General features: G+C 40.7%; 2 protein-coding genes and 1 long non-coding RNA gene across 3 annotated transcripts; 2 read left to right on the top strand and 1 right to left on the bottom strand.

Moving 5' to 3' along the window:
• The first annotated feature begins 6,781 nt into the window (after nt 1-6,781).
• Nucleotides 6,782-7,430, top strand: LOC103411801 (uncharacterized). The gene is made up of 2 exons (XR_003775823.2): nt 6,782-7,064; nt 7,242-7,430. It is a non-coding gene; the product is annotated as an uncharacterized lncRNA (long non-coding RNA).
• Nucleotides 7,431-8,385: 955 nt separating this feature from the next.
• LOC103411800 (uncharacterized) lies at nt 8,386-9,066 on the top strand. Its single transcript, XM_008350423.4, has one exon. The coding sequence runs from the start codon at nt 8,386-8,388 to the stop codon at nt 9,064-9,066; it is 681 nt and encodes a 226-aa protein (XP_008348645.3).
• Nucleotides 9,067-10,349: 1,283 nt separating this feature from the next.
• On the bottom strand, nt 10,350-16,572 carry LOC103411799 (probable GPI-anchored adhesin-like protein PGA55). Its single transcript, XM_070804847.1, has 5 exons — nt 15,715-16,572; nt 15,536-15,600; nt 13,634-15,424; nt 11,401-11,512; nt 10,350-11,228 (listed from the first exon to the last, which is right to left on the bottom strand). The coding sequence occupies exons 1-5, from the start codon at nt 15,869-15,871 to the stop codon at nt 10,504-10,506; spliced, it is 2,850 nt and encodes a 949-aa protein (XP_070660948.1). The 5' UTR covers nt 15,872-16,572; the 3' UTR covers nt 10,350-10,503.
• Nucleotides 16,573-17,276: the final 704 nt, after the last annotated feature.

The raw sequence follows: 17,276 nt of genomic DNA, 5'->3' as shown, positions 1-17,276 counted from the left end.
TAAAAGCAGTTTCTCTATTAGTGCGTAAGTGACCAAATTACGTTTTCTTCCTTATTTGTTTAAAAGGGCAGCCGGACACACATTACCGCCTACTACAACATCATAACTTTCGGTTCGTTTTATTTGTTGGTTTGGAATCAATTTATTTATTAAAAAAAAAAATCATCAGAATTCTTCTCAAAGAAGAAGAAAAAATCAAGGGAAAAATCAAATCAGTTTGAAAATCCGTGGGAGCGAAGGGAGTCGCCGAGAGAGACGACAGGGATCAGGTGCAGGCAGGAGAAGGAGTGCAAAAACAGTGCAAAAAGATATATCTGTTAGGGAGATATCGAACAACAACAATGGCGATGATAGAGGAGGAGGAAGGTTCTCTAAATCATCCGTCATGACGAAGAAGAAAGAGAAGGAAGCACACAAGCTTATAATACGCGCCATAAGTTAAACTCATCTTCGACTATTTCTGCAGAATCAGTTTTGAAATTATATGTAGAATCAGTTCAACCTGTTGTGGATGCAAATTCCTTATTCTTGGAAAAATTTGCACCTACAAAACAAATAACACCATAGGAGGCCAATAGCCTCACGCGCCCACGATGAATGGGGGGGCTTTGGCCGAATAACCTCCAATGCCAAAGTTAGAATTTTGAGGGAAAAGTGTTTGGAGAATTTAGCAAGAGTGTAGACCTAGGTTTTTAGAGAAAATGGGGTAGTATATAAAGGGCATGGCAGGCCTCCTTGGGGGAGAAGGTGGCCTGCCTTTTGTGGTGTTTTTTAGTGTATTTTGTAGTTAATTGGTAATTTAATTAGCCATTAATAGATTAATTAGGTAATAAATTTATTAATTAACTAATTAACATAATTTAAAAGGAATGTTTTGGGGGTTACCTTGTGGAGAAGATGGATGAGATAGGTTTTGAATAAATACCTATTTTGGGCACTTTTGACTTGATTGTGGGATGATTGTCTACTGCTCACGCATAGGAATTCTATGCTCCTCAAGGGTAATTTTATCCTTTGTGCCCAAAAATCCACATGTCATCTCTTGATTATTTTTTGCTCCACAAATACCCTCACACCTGATGGGCTGCTCGCAGGAAAGGGCAGCAAGTGTAGAGATCTCCAACTTTGATGCAGATTCTCTCTTGGACTTGGAATTAGATTCTTCTAGGAAAGAGAAATAAATCGCCTCCAAAGCCTATTTAAGCCTACCTTAAGTAGGGGATTAAATGAACTTCGGAGGGCAATTATTTATCCCTACAAGAAAGATACAAAGCTAGAGGATATTTGTTCCCCATCCCTTAGCACTCTTCTTTGCTTGCTCGTGCAAAGAACCGTCTTCCGTTGATTTCTTTGTCTTCTTCGTGCCACACTGATGTAAGAAAAAATTAATCCTTCTTGTCTCTTCGGCTGGCAGGGTCCAGGAGTCGGCTTGGCATGGGCCAAGAAGGCGATGTGGTAAGGGCCATTGCTTGTGCTGCTTGGCTTGATTGAAGCCAAGGATTGGCTCGGCATTGGCCGAGGAAGTGGCGTGGCATAAGCAACGGTTTGGGCTGCCACATCTGGGCTGCTTTCCAAAAATAAGGAAACTGCTTGAGTTTGATTTCTCAGCTGCCGTAGATGGAGCAGTCAAGGGTGGAGCTACGAAGATCAGAGCAGTTGAAGATGAAGTGTCAGATGAGCGAACTGTTAAGTGCAAAAATGGTTGTTGCCCCCTGACCATTTGCTGCCTAGTTGATCTTCAAGCATTCGATCTTTTGAGCTATGTGGCCTTTTCGCACTGGAAAGTTTACCCAAATGGGTGTCGGGGAATTAGTTTACCCTCTCGCACTGGAGAGCAATTAGTTTACCCTCTCACACTAGAGAGCAATTAGTTTATCCTCTCGCACTGGAGAGCAAACCCATATGGGTGTCGGGGAATTGGTTTACCCTCTCGCACTGGAGAGAAATTAGTTTATCCTCTCACACTGGAGAGCAGACCCATAAAGGGTTTTGAGCAGTTGTTATGGATAGTAGTTAAGGAAAGCTGGACTGCTGGATAACTAAAATAATCCTCAACCTACGAGGTCTTTTTTGGTGAACTGCTTGAGACTTCAAACTGCTTGTGGAACCCATGTAAGGGTGTAAGCGCAATGAGCTGCTCCCAGAATTATTTCACCATCATTAGGTGTTTCGTCGTGTGCCTTTTTTAGGCTTGGTTGACGCGAGTAACATGGAAAAATTGGCACGACTGGGAGCTGTGATGCAAGATTGGCACAGTTATAAGCCATGGTGATAGGTCAATGGCTACCGAGAGCCATGGAACGGGTAGGCAAGGCTGTGAAAGCAGGGCTTGGGCCAGGTTATGCGCAGCAAGAGGGATTGGACCACTAGGACCATAAGGCCTACCCCCGGTTCTTGGTAGTTAGGCTGATGTGTCCTTCTAGTACTCGTCTACCCCTGGCGCGCCATTAGGCTGAGCTGCTGCGTTTGTCGAAACAGAAGTAGTCTTTGTATTCGACAATCTATGTGGGGTAGTCATGTCTCATCGATCTTGTCATTGAAATATGACTCGTTTATGTTGGTCATGTCTCATCGGAGCGCCTTGTCAATAGCTTCGTTGTACAGGAAATCGTGCAATCGCTCGGTCATGAGCTTTTCTACTTCTTCCTGAATTTTCCTTTATTGAGGTGGCAGAGCTCTCGGCTGCCCCCGGTCATGACATGCTGGTCTAGGCTGCTCATCCATGTGTTCGGCTCATCTACGGCGCAGCTGCGGTGCATGTGGTATGTTTCCTAGCAAACGAGCAGGTAACTCGCAGGTTACTGGTTGAACTTGAGCTAGATTGAGTGACTGCTTCTCTTAGTCCGTTGTGCTGCCTATTTTGATGTGAGGTGGATGATGCTCCTTACGGGCCTTGCCACAAATGAACACTTTGCCTGGAAGGTTGCTCATGTCGATTATCGGAGTGTGGCCCCAACCATGAATGTATGTTTTTCCGTGGGCCTAACTGAGAATGCACGCTCCTCCACGCGTTAAGACATGAGTATACGCTATCTCGAGGGCCCAGTCTCGAATGTACTCCATTAGAACGCTCAGTTCGTGACTGGTCAAGTGGCTGGTTGCTGGGACGCTGCTGGAGAGATTCTTCGTCTACCCTTGTCCTACTTTGAGACCTCTCGTCAGGGGCACATTGCATCTCGGTGAGCTGCAAGAGCTGATTCACCAAGTTCGTCTTTTATGCGAGGGCACTCGTCAACTCTATAACTTGTCTAGACAAGTGTTGTTCTCCATTTAGGTTGGAAGAGCTTGGAAGGAATGTATCTCATTGAGCAATGGAAGTGTGGTAGACTCCGAGCGCGAGATTTGAGTTGGGAAATGTCAAATTCACAGAAAAATGTGGTGAAAATGCTCCCGGTTTGATCGTCGATCCGAAAATTTGGAGTCGGGACTGTTGAACTAATCTTGGACCGATTTGAGCTACTTAGAAGGCCACGGGAGCAAGTTGGGCCTCGGGAGTGGGTTGTTCGGTGGGAGCAGGTTAGGCCGTAAGAGTGGGTTGCTCGGCAGGAATAGGGTGGGCTGCGAGAGTGGGCTGCTCGGTGAGAGCAAGCTGGGCCACATGAGTGGGTTGCTCGACGTGTGGCACACACGGGTGCGAGGCTTGGACTCGGCTTGGAAAAGCGTTGGGCTCACGTTGGGCGTGGAATGACTTTGCCTGGGCCGTGACCTTGGTGCCATGGGCCTTAGATAGCACGGCTCGAGCCGTGGTGGTGACACCATGGACCTTGCCGCAAGTGACTACCGTGGTAGCCACCGTAATGGTTCCCATAGTGGAAACTCGTGGTGGTGGTGCCACTCCACTTATTGTCACATTTAGCCTCTTGGATCGCCGCGGTCCCATCTCTTGGATGCGAGAGTCTTCTACGAGTGTGGGACTCAACTCTCAATGAAAGCACCACTTTATGGATGCAAATTTCTTCCTCCTTGTTCTTAGACAAAATTGCACCTACAAAACAAATAACACCTTAGGTCAAGGCCAATAGCCTCACGCGCCCACGATGAATGGGGAGGGCTTTGGCAGAAAAACCTCCAATGCCAAAGTTAGAATTTTGAGGGAAAAGTGTTTGGAGAATTTTGAGTATTTAGCAAGAGTGTAGACCTAGGTTTTTAGAGAAAATGGGGTAATATATATAAGGCATGGCAGGCCTCCTTGGGGGAGAAGGTGACCGGCCCTTTGTGGTGTTTTTGAGTGTATTTTGTAGTTAATTGGTAATTTAATTAGCCATTAATAGATTAATTAGGTAATAAATCTATTAATTAGCTAATTAACATAATTTAAAATGAATGTTTTGGGGTTACCTTTTGGAGAAGATGGATGAAATAGGTTTTGAATAAATACCTATTTTGGGTACTTTTGACTTGATTGTGGGATGATTGTCCACTGCTCACGTATGGGAATTCTGGTGCTACTCAAGGGTAATTTTGTCATTTTGACCCAAAATTCATGTGTCGTCTCCTGATTATTTTTTGCTCCACACCCATCGTCGACCATCTTTGCAAAATTAGTTTAATCTGTCCTCAAACATTTTTGCAGAATTAGTTCAACCCGTCATCAAACATTTTTGTAGAATCAATTCAACCGATCCTCGACTATTTTTGCAAAATTAGTTCAACCCGTCGTCAACCATTTTTGCAGAATCAGTTCAACCCGTCTTCGACACTTTTTGCAGAATCAGTTCAACCAATCTTCAACCATTTTTGCAGAATTTGTTCAACTCGTCATCGACCATTTTTTCAGAATCAGTTTAACTCGTCTTCGACCACTTTTTGCAAAATCAATTCAATCTGTCCGCAACCACCTTTTATAGAATAAGTTCAAACCGTCTTCGACCATTTTTGCAATATCAGTTCAACTTGTCATCGACTATTTTTGCAAAATTAGTTCAACCCGTCTTTGACCACTTTTTGCGTATTTAGTTTTGCATAATCAGTTCGATCCGTCTTCAGTCATTTTTGCAGAATCAATTCAACCCATCTTCGATCACTTTTACAAAATCAGTTTCAAATACCATACGATTAATTAAGTTTTTCTTTATAAATCATATATATATATATATATATATATATAGTCCCACAAACGCATGATTTTGTTAACTCCTTCTATCCATTTGTTATGGTACGCATTTGCACGGTATCAGCTATCAAGAAACAAAATTGGAGAGATTTCAAAAGTCAAAAGAGTCAGTGACGAGAGAGAGAGATGGGTGGAAGAGGTGACGGTTTTACTTCAGTAATCAATGCCCTTTACAGACAATTTAATTATATTTAATTTATCTCTTTAAAATTGTTTAAAAACTGGTTGAGTTTCTTGAAATATAATGAAAGTTTTTGTCTTTATATATAATGCTCTCTATTTTAATCTTAGTTGCTTAAAATTGACATTTCTCGATAAATTTCTGACTCCACCAATACATTATAAAAAAAACTCGCTCAATTTGTACTTGCACTATATAAGATCCATCATGACCACTAGAGGCCCAACCCACCAATGAATTGGTGCATTGGGCCAACGCAAAGTGAAATTCCGGAGGTTTTGCTGGTATTTTACTCCATCTCTGAAGCACCTCCCTCTATCTGCAAACCATAAAGGACTTCCCTGCACCTCCTTCCCTCCGCAACTTCCTCACATTCATATTCCCCCAACGTCAAATTCAACCTCCAAAATTTTTAGCCGGGTTCGGTATCTATCTTTTTCGTGATTTCATTCCTTCTTTCTACTTTTCTTTCCATTTATTTATCATATCCTTGTTATTCCCAGCTTATCTGTTATTTTTTATTTCTTGGGAGCGTACATATTTTCTGCTTAAAATTATGTGTGTTTGTCCATAAAGATACAATAATTCCAGGAAACAAAAACAAATAATCTCAAAATTTAGCCAACTGAGGCATTAAAAATGTCGAAACTTGACCAGTTTTTATGTTACAAGCGATGTTACTACTCTAAGCTATGTTAAGGGGAAGGCGGAGGTTTGAACCCAAAATGTAGTGGGTTGAGGAGGGGACTAGGCACAATGTAATATTCTAACCTTATAAACTAATTTAACTGTTTCAGTTGAATGGTTTTTCAATGCCCTACATTAGATTGGTTTCGAGATGATTGATGGTATTTGCTAAAACAGAAGGCATTGCGATGAATACAATTCAGTCAAAGGCCTTGGTTGGAATAGGTGTGTCTTCAGTGGTATTTAAGCGCTTCAGTCCTTGTTTTTCAGCTCCACATTCTCTTGTGTTTTGTTGTTCATTCAGATTGCTTTGCGGGATCAGTACAGGTTCCATCGGAGAAGTACCAATTACGTTGGTGAAGCCTCAAGCCTACATGAATTATAGCGGAGAATCGGTTTGTTCTCATCATTTCTGCTTGCATTTTTGCGTCAATTTAGGCTCATATAACTGTTCTTTAAGTACCACTACTCATACGTGTTCTCTTATAATTTTGGTACTTAAAACCTAAACCCTGTGATGTCCCAAAGGCCATATCATGAAACTCTGTTCTGGCCATGCCATTAACGTGGGAATCCACTATCTAAATTTCTGTTGCACTTTAAGGAAAGGTTGAAGTAACATAAAGAACAAGTCTTAAAAGTCATGTTCTCAAATTTTTGCAATCTGTATCCGGTGAAGGAAGGGTTCCATTACTTGTACTGAATGTCATGTACTGCTTTTGTGGAGTTTTTTACTATATGTATGCATTCAACAAATAGAATGAAACTAATCCCACTTCGGTGAGAAACCAACCCCGCCCGAAACTACGGGTTTGAATTGGTTCGAGTGGTCTTTCTCGGTCTAATATGGGTTGGTATTTGATCCACCAGAAAATCAGGATGGTTTGTTAATTAAGTCTAAAACAAAACTACCGCAACTCGTACTGCCCCTAGTACGAGTTTCAATACAAGGTCTATTGCTTGCCTTGGTGGAAAATCAAAAAAAATATTTGAATTACGTTTTCAGGCATCGGAAATCCACCGGGAACTGTGGACATGAAAGCCCATCTTCCACAGAGATTCAGTACCGTAGACAGACATCAGGTATATGGTTGTTTCAAAATATTTATGTCTTTGTCTCTAAATAATTGGTTGCATCCGCATGATGCGTGTACAAATGCTCACGCATACACAATTTACGGTGCCTGTTCATTTCGACGTGTGTGCATTTCGACCTTTGATCTTAAAGGTGCGACCAATATCTGCTATATATGTGGTCAGATTGATGCAGCACTGGATCAAGGGGTTGAAGCTGTAAGTACCCTGGTGCTCAATGGATTTGACCAGACCATCACTAGTTTCAATTTGAGGCAGAAATACAAATACCACAAAGTGTAATTTGCACAATTCCTTTTGTGTGTGACATATTTCTTCCGAAACAGTTATGTAATTTGCACAATATTAATGCCATGGCACCTTATATGAAGAGCTAACAATATATGCCAAAATCGTAATTGATGTATTGCCCTCTTAAAATAGAGAGATTAATGGCTCGTTTGGTACACACGATTGGATTGAAACGAAGAACTCTCAAATTCAAGGTATATTGAAGGCGGAAGTGATTGGTTTTTCATCGGGATGGAATTAAAAGAGGATTAGCTATCCCTACTAATCCAACCATTTTAATGAAGGTTGAAATGGATAAGTTTTCTCTGTGAGTAATTTATCTTTTATTCTTTAGGTACTCATAATTTTATATTTTTTTCGTTCAACCTACCTTTAATTTAATAAGTTATTTATTTTAATCCAATTATGTATACCAAACGAGCCCTTAAATGCACACTTTTATAATACCGTTGTATGAAAGTCTATTAGTATGAGCAAATCTCACCTTGTTGGCCAAAAGATAAAGTGACTCATCTTGCCTTCATGACCGATGTTTAAAGTCCCATTTTACCCCCTCCGTCAAGTTTATCATCAGCTCCGTTAAGTACGCTGACATAGCAAAATTAGAACCAAATATTTGAATTATTAGCCACTTTCCCTTGATTAATTTTTAGTTCCCCTGCCGCTGACACAGCACAAGGAATAAAATATCAGACGGCTCTAAAAAGTCATCGTGGAAAAGTCAGTCAAATCAGACCGTCGATAGGGTATCCAAAGCGATTCAAAATTCAGAACGTTGGAAGCGAGAAAAAGAGCAAGCAAAATGGTAACACAGAGTCTCTTTCCATTTTTCGACCGTTGCAAATCCAAAACCTTTAATTGCAAACTAAGTAAAACCGAATTCACAAACTACATACGCCATTATTAAATCACCCCAAAAACGACCGAATTTCAGATTCTAGAGAGAGAAAGATTGAGATTTTAGAGAGAGAAGAAGGAAGAAGAAAACAAAACGCAGCTGACCCCGAATTCTTCAACAATGGCAGAGACTAACGGCTCTCTGCAACAAACCCACCTACAAAACCAAGCTTTTCAGTCGCTGTTCCAAGCCCTCGACCCCATCGCTCTCATTCTCTCACAGAACCCTAACCCAGATCAGCATCCAGTCCCCCTGAGGTTCGCCACCGAGAGCTACTCCATGGAGAGAGGACCCAGATACAGAGCCTACGCGGAACTCAGAGAATCGCGGCTAAGGAGGAAGTACATGAGCCCAGAGGAGTCCGAAGAACCCGAATCGAAACCGACCCCATTGAAGAAACAAGTCAAATTTCAGACCCATCTGACCGATTCGCGAAAAGGGTCTTCCGTTCTCGCTCAATCGGTGCCTGATTTCTCAGCCGTGTTGCGGAAAGAGAACCGCAAGCCGCCGTCGAGGCTTCCGTCGATGCAGGAGATGACTCCGCCGGCGAAGAGTTGGGCGAAAGCGGCGGACGGGGTTCTGTCGAATTCAAGAGGGAGTAAATCGGCGATCGCGGGAGAGAAGAGGCACAACAATGGTGGAGGCATCATGGGGAGGAAGAGCTACGCGAGTATGGAGGAGTTGAAGGGGTTGTCGTCCGCCGCCGCTAATGCTATTAGCGGCGAAAACAGGGGCGGAAGGAATGCCAACGGCAATGGCAGAGCAATGCCAAAGACTGTTTTGGGGTACAGACAGTTCTGAAAGTCTGGTGCTTTTGGGGGGTCTTCTTTGCTGAATATGTTGTTTGTGGTTTCATGGCCTGGGAATTCGAATACCACTTAAAATTCTTTTTTTTTTTTTTATTTGTTTCGGAATGTAACTAGTCAATGATAAAGTTTGATGAATCGTTTCAACTCCTGGATGTACTTTTTTCCCCTTGATTTGTTGTTTGTGCAAATCCTCTGTTTTAATTGAAGATGATTGATCAAATCATGGTAGTAAAAATTTTGATCTGATCGGTCCAGATATCTACTTGAATGGAACTTTTACTTGTAACGGCTCTTACCACTTTTGTTTTTTGATGGAATGCAAAAGCTTAGAGGTACCGCTTGGCCATTTGTTCTCAAATTTTCCGAGGGTTATGGGTTTTCACTTGGACAGAACTTGGCTGCTGAAAAATCAGCAGCTGCTAGCCAATCATAAATGGACACGTGTTCAATCTATGATTAAAAAATCAATTACTTGAACACATGTCCATTTGTGATTAGCCAACAGCCAAGTTTTGTTCTTTATCCTTCTTAACAATGTTTTTCATACGAACAAAACTTGGCTGCTAAAAAATAAGCAATAGCTCATGCTGCTGGCCAATCACGGATGGACACGTGTCCAAATAATTGAGCAGCAAGAACTGCTGCTGAAACCAAGTTATGTCCAAGAATAAATAATGTCATTGTTTAAAATAAATAACATAAATTTAAAATATTCTAAAGGCTCAACTCTATTTTTTTATTAAAGCAGCTTTTAAAAATAACTTACAGTCAGTTTTTAAAAACTGATGTCTAGAGACCATTGCTTTTAAAGTAAGCAGTATATTTTACTTTTACCACACTTTTTTAACTGCTTAACTTTAAAGTTAATCAGTTTTTGGTGAAAAAAAAATAACAAACTAGGCCTAAATTGTGTTTGTAAAAGAAAAAATAAATAAAAAAGTGAAGCTAAAGAAAAAAAAAAGCAGCCTCTTTAGTCTAAAATTGCAAAAAACAGAAGATGCTCTAATCATGCTTCTCAAAAAAGCGCTTTTTCGTATAAGGCCGGGTGAACATAATGAAACTTTCATTTTCACAATGATACCCCTCCTTTTTTTCTTTTTGCTAAAACCACTTTTGGTACTTCAGGTTATCAAACACTATCTACTTTTTTTTTTCGGCTATTTATTATATCAGCAGTTGGATTGACAAGGTTGACCAACTTTTATGACACTCAAAAGCGGGAAAATAAAAAAAGTGCAAAATACTAGCACGTACAAACTGGCAAAACCTGATAACTGATCTTAAACTAAACCCTAAGCCTTCCATTGATTTGTACAAAAGAATACATTTGCTTGGTTTAACACACAGAAATTAACATGTGACATGGCTGATCTATGATCATACGAACTCAAAAATATAAAAAAATGGTTGCTAGGGTTTTACATGAATTTCAAAAGGAATCCAGCAGCCTGCTCTCGCAGAGGTCGATCACAACTTCATTAACCAAACTTTGAAGAATGTCTCCGTCAATTTCAGAACCGACCTCAAACGCTTCGATATTAAAATCCGTCCACTTCCCCAGGGAATGACTAATATCCCATTCTATCAACTCATCAGGAATCATTCCAGCCAAATCCGTCCACTTCTGAATCTCCTCCCGAACCTCTTGAATCATCAACTTGTGGTTCATGCCTGCGGGGAGTTTTTTCCAAAATCTGAATCCGGAGTTGCAGTATCGGTCATATTTTGATTCCAAGTACTCAACGACAAAGCCAAATAGGAATTCAGTAAGTTCTTTGACGCCCCTGAAACTACTATACACATGGAATTTCGTCATCATGGTGCCAGCAATAGTTTCCAGATCAAGAAGCAAGGGACTGACAAAAAGACCTTCCATTATGTTCCCCTTATTGTGAAGAGTCACATCTCCAAACAACAGTTCGGCATTCAAGATAACTTCATTTGCATTGGTGAGCTTGCCTCCACTCAATCTCTCCCCACCAGCATCGATGCTATGCAACATTCTTGATACATTGCCGAAAAGAGCAGTTATCATCTCACCGCCAGTCTTATTTTTGTCCGCTGAAGTGGCAGAGTCTACAATATCAGCATCATGTCCAAGTTGCAACTGATCAGCAGAGTAATCCATAGAGTGAGGGTAGAAGGACCTATGCCCTGGAATCAGAAGCAAGACGAAGATAAAATCACATTTCAAGGATCTTATCAAAACAAAACAAATCACATTTAGATTAGGGGGTTATCCGAGTACTCTACCACCTCGGTTTAGAAAAGGAAATTATGTATCTGTTTTTGCCTAGCAGTTTCTACTATTACTCAAGTACTCTACCTGAGCTATCATCCAGACTACTCGAAGAAAATGAAGCTTCAAGAACCGACCCAGGGCTCAAATGATGACCATCATGAAAGATTCCAACTGATCTATCTGTCTTTCCACAAGCCTGATGAGGAACAACAGAAGCTAAAAGAGTCAAGAAATGTACCAAAACACCTTTTTATAAAACACAAGAAAGATTTGAAGTTAGGCACAATGCAGGCTCATTAACTGAGATTAACAATAATTCCTACTTTTACAAGAGAAGTTGGCGATGAGGATTAAATCATTAAAGGACAGTGTGTATAAACAACTAATTTTGCATGCCAATGCTAATCGAGTATTAACATCTACGATATTCCACAGAAACTTTAACCGGTAAAAGTTGCAGGAGAAGCAAATAGAAAGCATACAGGGAAATGATTGAATAGAGATGCTAACTTGAGTAATACTGAGAAATTTCATCATGTAATATTAAAGCCTAGGTATCCCCTTGTTCGTCTTCCTGACCTTTCTTTCCATTCTCCCTTCATACTCCCTATTGGTTCAGCATCTCCTTAATATTATTGTTCCTAATAGGGTAATACATACACAAGATATGGCAGTAAACATGCTACTGGCAACCAACTCATGAATGTACGTCCTTTGAAGTTGATAACTTTTTCACTTGCTTATAGGTTACCAATAGTCACTTTCTGAATATAACAACCAGGGGTTGCCCCTAATTTATCAATACAACAACAACAACAAAGCCTTTTCCCACTAAGCGAGGTCGGCTGTATGAATCCTAGAACGCCATTGCACTCAGTTCTGTGCCACATCTTCCGTTAGATCCAAGGACTTCAAGTCTTTTTGTAGAGTCTTTTCCAAAGTCTTCCTAGGTCTTCCTCTACCCCTCCGAGGCTGAAACTTTTTCTCGTAATCGCATCTTCCAACCGGAATGTCAGTAGGCCTTCGTTTCACATGTCCAAACCACCGTAACTAGTTTATCAATGTAATATGAAATTCTTGCTCATGGTATTTTTAAGCAAAGCGTGAGGAAACTAAATCAATAGATCACACAGCAGCATGCTTTGTTGAATTAGCTTTCCCAAGACCTGAATTCTTCTCCATTCCACTCATCTAAATTACTAGTAACATGGTGCACATGCACAGACAACCTCCATTATGTAGATGCCAAAGTAATTACTGTTGACAGATTGGCGTATGCGTGGACAAAAGCCCTCCATGGCACGTGAATTGATATTTGATAAACAGAATCCACAGGCAAATTCCTCATAATTAAGAAAGAACGCATTAGTATACCTCAAACTACCCTGGTGGAAGCACTATATGAGTACTTAGAACGCTCAAGAAAGTCTAATGAAAATCCACCCAGCAACAATGATGTATCCATTTTATTTTAGTCATCCCAGGTCAGAACAGTTTCTGTTTTGTATCCGCAATACACAGAAATGCAACCTCCTACCATATAAAACAAGAATAAAGTTTTTAAAATTAAAATTATATAAAATTGGAAGTTCCGTTTTGGCCCCCATTTACGATTACATGAACATCCAATCTCACTAACAGGAGCAATAACTGTGTATGAATCTTCAATTTACATGAGGTTACAAATATCTAAGCTCATTTAATGTAGGTCAGCACTAAAATAAAGAAATACTTTCCCTATCTTTTTTAGTATCCCCGAAATTGAAATCAAAACTATTTTATGATGCATGGGACATAAATAATCTGGGATTAAACAGCGATGCAACCTAAGATGACTAAACCATACAAACACGAAAAGTGCTCAACTATCATCCATGAGAGATCTTCCATGTATTGGCCAACTCTAATGGACAGTTACATATGTCATACATCAGATACCATTTAATTAACCTAGTACTGTACTGCTTGTTTCAAATTAAGAACTTCAGTAATACATCTAAAACGCATCATATTAGACAAATACTAGTACCAAAAGGTTTGGATCATAATATGAGAAATAAACCACCCAACCAGTTATCAAATACATAAAACAGGGAAACCTATAACTGTAGTCATTGAGTTTTTTCCTATTTAAAGTTCTCGGGTTTCATAATGTCAGTAAAAAGTAAAAACCCAAATATCATCTCTCAAAGTAGTCAAATTCATTCCAACTAGTTCCCAGACTCAAATAGTCACACTTCCAACATATTCTTCTTGGTATAAAAAGTATAAGTAATGCTATGTCAATAAAAACAGTTGAATAGACAAAGACACTTACAGGTGATGCTATATCTGTATTGGCCATCTGTCCGTCATGAGAAGAAATAGAATGATCTGCAGACAAGGCAGATATTAGCTCTTGGAGAATCATAGCAGTGGACCTCTTGGATGAAGCACCTGTTGCCATGTTTTCATCTTCTTGACAAGCAAGCTCCCTCAGTTTTTGTTCCAGAAAGGCACCAATAACATCTCCACTCAATGGCAATGGTTCTTGGGGAGGTGCCTTTATGCAATTGTCTATGTTTGTACCTTGCATTCCCGCAGGGTTTCCAGTCCTGTTCCTGATAGGGGAATTAAATGTGAATGAAATAACATCAGTGCCCTTATTTCCATTTGCTCTGTTACCTTCTCTCTGACCTGCTAATTCATTCCTAGCAGAAGTGTGGTTCATAAAATGAACACCATTTCCTAATCTTTTTCCAGTTGGCACATCAAACTGATAATTCCCCCGTCTTGTGGAAGTTGAACCAACAAAACCACTACTTCCAACTTGGCCACTACCATTGATAATCCTCCTTTTCCGTATTGTGGTCCTTAGCTGTGATGGATAATCATCTTTTCCATTAAAAGCTTCCTTCTCTGTGTCAAACTTATAATCGTTCATTTTGGTAAGCACCCTTGGTCGGGAACGACCAGTCAGATTTCGGTTCAAGGCAACAAAGTCTTTGGTCCCTGTAACAGCATTGGCAGCAGATGAGTCTCTTCTGCCATCAAGACTATTTAGTTTGGATCTGGGTGGAATCCTTTCTCTTCCTAGTGACATTCGATGCTGCATCTGAGACCTATTCTTTGAGGTAATCGAAGATGCTTCTCCCTTCTGAGGTTTGCATGGTTGATTTGACAACAACTGCCATGAAGCTAGACCTTCTGGTGGTAGAGACTTCCCTTCTGTGACAGGTTCACCAAGGGATCGTATTCCCTTTTGACCAGAAACTGATACAGGTTGGTTCCGAGTTCCCTGAGAAATTGCATCCTTTTCTTTCCCAAAGGAGGATATGGATGACTTCGGCTTACTTTGTTCTGCTACCATCGAAGAGCCATTGATAATGTTTGAAGCAAAGGATGGGAAAGCAGGTTGTTGTGCCTCCACCTTTGACGATGATTCCACAACATCTACTGAACTACCACAGCTTTTGCAAGAAGTTTGGCCTATCAGAGAATTGGACGCACCAGCATTACAACGTGCATGCTTAGAAATCTCTGGTGATTGAACTGTTGCTCCATCTTCCACAACCTCACACACCGGAGGATATTGAAACGAAGGCGAGTAAGTGAGGGCACCTTTTGCTCTATTCGTAGACTGCAGTCCAGGTTCTAAAATTCTAGTAGCAGCACCAATCAACCGAGAGTTTCGCGAAGCATTCTTCCCAGAGGAAATCCTCGGACTCTTCACTGGAGAAGCAAGCCTTGGGTGATGCTTTCTCGAGCACGACAAAACACTCTTAATTTGAAGTGCCTCGGCTCCAAACCTAGTCACTGCCCTCTTCTCATACGGTCCCATTTTCTGCAGCTTCTGAGGCCTTGCTTCAGACTTTCCATTTTGTGTCTCCAAATTCAGTTCTTCTCTATCATTACCACTACAGTTATTCACAATTGTCTTCTCTCCACTGTCACTAACATCAGCAAACGAAGCTTTCTTGGGCTTCTCGCGTGTGGCAGGCATGGATTCAAGACCCATAAGCCTAGCAACCAAACTCGGAGCACGCAGTTCATGCTTGTGCTCATAAACAACACTAGGATTCCCGTTTTTCTTCGCATTTGGGAAACCCCCACTGTTTTCATCAGCAATCTATCATTCAAACACACAGCATTCCCAACAAAAAGAGAGAATTAAAACAATCAAACCCACCAAGAAAAGTACAAATAAATCTAAATTTACAAGCTACAATAAGATGCATACCAAATGTAGCTTGGAAATCGGCATTTTTTCATCTCTGAACTTCTTGGAAACCTTGTTTGCTCGAGCTGATCCATCAAATTAACACACACAAAAATGTCACCAAACTTTTTATATTTCTAATTATTTTTTTAATTAAAAAGGAAATAAAAAGAAGCTTTTATAGAAGATAAATGACTGACATGGAGGAAGCAATTTCTTGGAGAAGAGCTTCTTCTTGGCGAACCGGCGGTTCCAGTCAAGGAGCTGGAAGAAAATGCCAACGCAACCACCCGGCCTATGAATCTTCTTCTCTGCTATCACCAAAGACGACGCCGTTTTCCCTGCAGAATCATTCATTTTTCTTCCCCACCACCACTAATGAAAAACCTCAAAGCTCCTTTTCTTTCAAAGCCCAAAAAGTGGAGAGCTTTTGATGAAATCTACCAAGCCCAGTCCCCATTTTCAAAAAAACCCCATTTCACCAAAAAAGGGACTCACATTTCCTCCAAACCCCCAATTTTTGTTTCTGAAAGCACCCAAAAACATACCAGAAAACACACGGTCCGTACAATAACTACACTCCTTTAAGCGACTACAGAACACTCTCTCTCTCTCCTGCAAGTGCAGAGCAACAAAAGCAACCCTTCACTGCAAAAACGACGACGTCTGACGCAATGTATTCCTTTTTTGCACGCAATGGATAGAGAAAAGCAGCAGCTGAGAGAGAGCCTGAAGAGATTCAGATTGACGGTGAGGATGACGACAATGGAATAACGACCACGAAAAGCGCCGATCGAGAGAAAAGGAAATCTGCAAACGACACGTCGTATGTTCTCGGGAAGCCCTAGAGATCGAAAACCACATGGAGAAGCTCGAGGAGGCTCCTCTCTGCCATTTTCACTGCGAAAAGAGACTTTGGCTTTGGTCAGTGACAGTGGCGCGTGCGCAGGATAAGAGGAGGACGACAACTGTACACCCCAGGCGCACTGTAGAGTGCACAGCTAGTCAAACATAACAGAGAGAATAATAAACTATTGTGAATATGTGGGGGTTGTAATATAATAATGGTATTGTTTGGGGGTTTTGGGGAATAGAATAGGGACAAATTTGGAATTGGAGAATTGGAGATTTCGTTGGGTCTACGTCTGTCTGCTGTCTTGCACACTGGGAGCCCGTGTTTTCAACTTTCTAAAAATCGATACTCTCAATGCATCTTTTACTCGCTGCCGGGAACGTCAAATCCCACGCACCGCAGATAATGTCCAAATTTTATGTACCTTAAAAGATTGGACTTGTTGAGAGTACTACTGATAATTTTAAACAGATTAAGGACTGGTTTGGTATTGCTGTACTTTGAAAAAAAACTGTTGTGAAAATAAGCGGTTGTGCTGTGAGAATAAGCGGCTGTGAAATAAATCAGCAGAGCGTTTGGTAAACTTTTTTGTAAAAGTGCTTTTGGAAAAAAAAGCAGTCTGATAGTGGGTCTTTTCATTAAATGAGCACTGTAGCCCCGTGTGATTTGAAAAAAAAACCAGTTTTCCAAAGCTGCAAATAGTAGCTTCAGTTTTTTCCTTTGATTTCAGCTTATTCTCACAGCAGCTTCCAAAATAAGCCTTTTTTTTTTAGTTTACCAAACACCTAAAACCCTAACAACTTTTTTTCATAGGTGCTTTTTTTTTAAGCACCTCACTCTCAAACTAGGTCTAAATATGGCAATTTTGCTATTCGTATTACGATTTGATAGTCTTCATTTGTAAGTGCA

This window comes from Malus domestica, chromosome 09, assembly GCF_042453785.1.
Source record: "Malus domestica chromosome 09, GDT2T_hap1".
Classification (NCBI taxonomy): domain Eukaryota; kingdom Viridiplantae; phylum Streptophyta; class Magnoliopsida; order Rosales; family Rosaceae; genus Malus; species Malus domestica.
Note: the sequence above shows the minus strand (reverse complement) of the source record. Positions and strands in the feature narration are given on the sequence as shown.